The sequence below is a fragment of the Limulus polyphemus genome, unplaced genomic scaffold, assembly GCF_000517525.1.
Source record: "Limulus polyphemus unplaced genomic scaffold, Limulus_polyphemus-2.1.2 Scaffold1852, whole genome shotgun sequence".
NCBI lineage: Eukaryota > Metazoa > Arthropoda > Merostomata > Xiphosura > Limulidae > Limulus > Limulus polyphemus.
In genome coordinates, this window is record NW_013667462.1 from 112,812 (window position 1) to 118,312 (window position 5,501).

At 35.6% G+C, this 5,501-nt stretch overlaps 1 protein-coding gene across 1 annotated transcript in view; it reads right to left on the minus strand.

Annotated features, from left to right (window-relative positions):
• Window positions 1-1,024: 1,024 nt before the first annotated feature.
• LOC106465157 (repetin-like) overlaps window positions 1,025-5,501 on the minus strand; it is a 5,695-nt gene continuing 1,218 nt past the window's right edge. Inside the window, exons 2-3 of the mRNA XM_013925356.1 lie at window positions 4,594-4,681; window positions 1,025-1,485 (exon numbers count right to left, since the gene is read on the minus strand). Coding sequence (XP_013780810.1) covers window positions 1,025-1,485; window positions 4,594-4,681 — 549 coding nt within the window. The remainder of the gene's footprint in view (window positions 1,486-4,593; window positions 4,682-5,501) is intronic.

Below are 5,501 nucleotides of genomic sequence, written 5' to 3' on the forward strand. Positions count from 1 at the left end.
TTACAATCTTTTGAATAATAAATTCTTATACATGTTATGGTTATCTTTATTTTTAATATGCGATCCCTACGAGGATTCATGTGTTTCAAAGTCACCTTTAAATCTAATTTTATCATGTGACTTATGACTGTTTTTTTGTTTTTTTTCAGTACACGGCGCCTGCCAACCTCAGGCAGTTGCGTCTGTCTCAGCTAGCCTGATTTTTACTCGAATAATGTTGTTAAAGGAGGATATTATGTGCTCAGTTTTAAATGTTTAATGGTTCATGTTATCTCGAAACAATTGTCTTATGTATACGGACGGAGGTTTGGTGTTTCTCGAATGTAGAAACTTAGAATAGCTTCTAATAACAAGACCACTAATGTTCACAACAAAAATGATAAAAAGATCCAAGATGAAACTCCTATTCGAAATGCCCCCACCCCCAGTGGCACAGCGGTATGTCTGCGGACTCATAACGCTAGAAACCGGGTTTTTGGTGGGCACAGCACATATAGCCCATTGTGTATAAATTCAAACAAAACTATTCGATTTCTTAAAGCCCATCGATACGTGCTGCCTATATTTATTCTAAATTGCATGAGAGAAGAATAAGAAGAAAGTCAATATATTAAGGAACAAATTAAACGTATGATTGGGATGTTAAAAAGTAGAGTTTAAAGAGCTGACAGCAAAAACAAAGTATAAAACTAATAGTTCAGTGAGTATACAACTATTAGATCAGAGAGTACAAAACTAGTAGTTCAGTGAGTATAAAACTATTATATCAGGGAATATAAACCTATTAGATCCGAGAGTACAAAACTATTAGATCAGAGAGTACAAAATTATTAGATCAGAAAGTATAAAACAATTAGATCAGAAAGTATACAACTATTAGATCAGGGAATATAAACCTATTAGATCCGAGAGTACAAAACTATTATATCAGGGAATATAAACCTATTAGATCAGAAAGTATAAAACTATTAGATCAGAAAGTATAAACCTATTAGATCAGAGAGTATAAAATAAATAGTTCAGTTCAAATAGGTTTGAAACGTCTATTTAAGTGTGAAGCTTTAGTAAATACTAGCAGAAACGCCACACTACGGCCGGCTGTTCGATCAGGATCTTGGTGAGCTGAACGGTGTGCTTCCCTGTCTGTTCGATCAGGATCTTGGTGAGCTGAACGGTGTGCTTCTCTGTCTGTTCGATCAGGATCTTGGTGAGCTGAACGGTGTGCTTCTCTGTCTGTTCGATCAGGATCTTGGTGATCTGAACGGTGTGCTTCTCTGTCTGTTCGATCAGGATCTTGGTGAGCTGAACGGTGTGCTTCTCTGTCTGTTCGATCAGGATCTTGGTGAGCTGAACGGTGTGCTTCTCTGTCTGTTCGATCAGGATCTTGGTGAGCTGAACGGTGTGCTTCTCTGTCTGTTCGATCAGGATCTTGGTGAGCTGAACGGTGTGCTTCTCTGTCACGAAATTGCTTCTGACTTCGTCGAACTGGAACAGAAAAAAAAACTCACTTTTTTTCTGAAATACCACAATGATTCTCCACTAGGAAAACTTGCTTTACCATAATTTTAGAGTTTTATTTCAACATTAATTTCGTGTATAATAATAAGTGTACAAAATTAATCTACAGTATTAAATAGGTAAGATGTACCAACTCTCCATTAAGGAAGCGATTTAGGAAACAATGGGATAAAATAAGGTCCTATTTCTTTTTTCATTTTAGCGGGATTCTATTTTAAAACATTTTTCATTTTGGTGCGATATAAAGCTGTTATTGACTTGTTTCTTACACAAAAAACTTTCTGAGGAACTGTAACATAATTATGATGTTGAAAAAACTTGTGCGAAGTTTCAACCGTTTACATAAGTGGTTTATTTCAATTATATTTTTTACATGAAAGTAAATTATCACTGACATTATTCTTTCGTCACCGTGTTCCACTATGATGCTTTAACTTATGTGAAATTTATTTAATATTGTCCAAGTTTCAGCTAAGCAGAAAACTGGCGTTATTGTATGGGATTTAACTTTGTCAGGACAGCATGTTGTGAGACCTTTAACACGAGATACTATGTACTATCTGTGCTCTGCCCACCATGGGTATCGAAACCTGAACGTTATCGTTGTAAGTCCGCAGACATACCGCCGTGCCAGTGGGGAGGTAGGGGGCACGGACAGATGGACATTAGCCTCTTATGTATACAGATTTTAGGTTCGTGTGATTCTTTCCTCACAACGTTAGACTGACAGTTCTGGTGCAAAGGATGGATAAAAAAATAATAATAAGCTGATGACATCGACGTTTCGGATAAAATATTGTTCATGTCGAAACGTTGAAGTCTTCAGCTTATTATTTTCCCTTGATCCTCTCCTACGTTTCGAAGTATAGGAGCGACCTTAAAATCTTACTCTAAATTACTCAACAGCTGTTTATACGGTATATTATGAATATTGTTCATATCGAAACGTTGAAGTCTTCAGCTTATTATTTTTCCTTGATCCTCTCCTACGTTTCGAAGTGTAAGAGCGACTTCAAAATCTTACTCTAAATTACTCAACAGCTGTTTATACGGTATATTATGACGTCATATGTTCTGCATTTTTGATATCTTTTGATACCTCTAAGTTTCTGGCTACATTCTTAGTTCCGTTCTTCTGTATATATATATATCATCGCCTAAGGTGGTTGTATTTTATTTCGTTCACAGTGTTTCGCGTTCTTCCAATATGTTCTCTTCTGTTTTGTTTTTAAATCTTCCCATCTGTTTAAAAGTTTCTGAAACGCGTCCATATCTTGGCAACTTTCCAGACCTCTGCTAAATGTTTTGTTTCAATTCTACTTCTAACGCCAAATAGTTATATCCTGGGATTCAAGCTATGATATGTAGTGTATATATGTTAAAGATTTCTTTCCTTATTTACCAGCGGCGAAATTGAAAAAAAAAGAGAACCTGTGACGTAAGGCCTATGTGACGTAGAGGCCTAATGCATTCCTTGATTGGCTGTATCTTCTGCTGTAGACTGCAGTTTCGCTTATTCAGAGCTCATCAGCACAACTTGGGTCAGCAAACCAAAGAAAGACCATTAGGTCTATTATAATTGGTGAAGTGTATGTAATATCTATGGGGTTTTGTGTCCATTTTGTTTCACTATAGATTGTATATTTAGTGTTCTACTGTTGTTCTCCCGTCTCATATAACACAAACAGTTTGTTTATACTGATGTTTTATTTTATACAAAGCTTTGCACCTGGAAAACGTTTTTATTATCGATTTGTTTGTTTGTAATTAAGCACAAAGCTACACAATGGGCTATCTGTGTTCTGACCACCATGGGTATCGAAACCCGGATTCTAGCGTTGTAAGTCCGCAGATATACTGCCACTGGGGGTGGGAGTGCTAGATATAGATAACTAAGTTAACCCTCCCATTTCTGAAAATCTTGATCTCGCCAAAAGAAAAACCATGATGTAGTAACAGCGTCCAGAAATAATGGGTGATAACCCGATTGATAAGTATCTACTAAAAACATAGACCAGATAAACAGAAGTGCTTAAACTCACCATAACTTACCGAATCGTTCCTTTTGATGCGTTATAAGAGTGATACTCAAATCCAACAATTCGATTAGACTAGCCTCAACAGTTATTGGTGAGTGTTGTTGACTAACTGCCTTTCCTATGTTCTATTAATTCATATAACCCTTTTATAGTTTTGATCAAATACCGCCGTGCCACTGGGAGGCTTTTATTATGGGATACACAGAGTATAATATGTATGGTAACAATATTTCACCAGGTTAACCTGGAATTATCAAGCACAACAACTACAATGAATAAACTTGTAATATAGGTAACACGAAAAACTAACGGACTGATACATTGGTATTTGATTGGTTTAGATTAACAAGGCCCGCAGAAAATAAAAAGGTATCCCATGTTATTCTATTGTTGGTGGTATGAGAGTTTTTTTCTGAGCATATGTTGTTGTTTTTATGTGTGTGTGTGTGTGTGTGTGTTAGTGTTTACAAAGCTTAACATATTTTTTTAGTAGAAAACAGTATACAAGTTATAAACATATGTAACATACGTGTCATACTCTTTCCCTTGACGTCTTTATATACTGACTTTGTATATCAAGCGTGTATACAATATTAATAAACAAAATACAGAGTCTTCTACGTTCGTATAGAATATATTTTTATACAGACATTCCAATTAGAGCTTTTATACAACAAAGCATTCTACAATCAGTTTGAAGCTTTCATTTGATGAAAACCAAGCAATCGTGTTCCGTTTATTACGAAAGACTTATTAAATCAATGTCTCATATAATAACTGAAAGGAAGGCAACATTCCGGTTTAACTTCAGGTAATCTAAACCTAGACGTTTAGCTTTCTTATGAATTTTCCATAAAGTATGGATGGTATTTTTGTAATTTATGTCTGTGTATCAGTAAGATAGATGTTTCAGGTGTAAAAATTTAGCTTTGTGCTTTAATGTTAATTCTATCAGGTCACTGATTTCCGCCCCGCCCCCATTGTGTAGCTTTGTACATAACTACAAACAAACAAATAAACACTGATTTCTCTTTACGCAATCGGGTAGGATCCACAAGAATAACAGGATGTTCTCCAGAAAAATGTTTTGCAATAACAAATCTATATTTTCGGTCCCGACTAAGCTGTGAGAAAGAAAGACACTGGGATACAGTGTGAAAATATCTTTATTGAATATACAATACAAAAAATCTTAATGACGAGTGTATAACAAAGAACAGTGCCTTTACTGGATGTGTAAAGATTTTAGATAGACCCTAATGAATTAGTATAGCATTACTTACAACAGTAAGTCTACGGGCTTATTACGCTAAATTCCGGAGTGATTCCTTATAGTGGACACATCAGATAGCTCAGTGTAACTTTGCCCTAAAACAAACAAACAAAATGAAATAGGGGACAATGTAACCTCAAGGTACCACCTGACCTGCCAATGGAAAATATTTTTGTCTATTAGATAGTCAATAAATTAATGTCGCCTTTTTTTAGATAAAAAACCCGAACAACTTATATATCAAAACAAAACATTTAGTAAATGAAATAGTCTCCATTCTTATCGATGATGCTTTTCCATCTTACAATTAGGTTGTTAATGCCCTGATTAATGAAATCACTTGGTTTTGAAGCAAAAACATGTCGATGTCTTCTTTAACACCTTCCACATTTGCATAAGTTTTTCCATTAACATGGTGTTTCAGCGAACGAAAATATGGTAATCTGATGGTACCATATCTGGAGAATATGGTGGTGGGGGGAGAATTTCCCAACCCAACTTCATAATCTTGTATTGCGTCAAACGTGCTACATGTGGACTTACATTGTCGTGCAGAAGAAGAAGAATACCTTTTCGATTGACGAGTGAAGGGCGTTTCTGATGAAGGGCTTGATTTAAACGTTCCAGTTGCTGACTATAGGTCTCTATATTAACACTTCGCTGTGGATTGA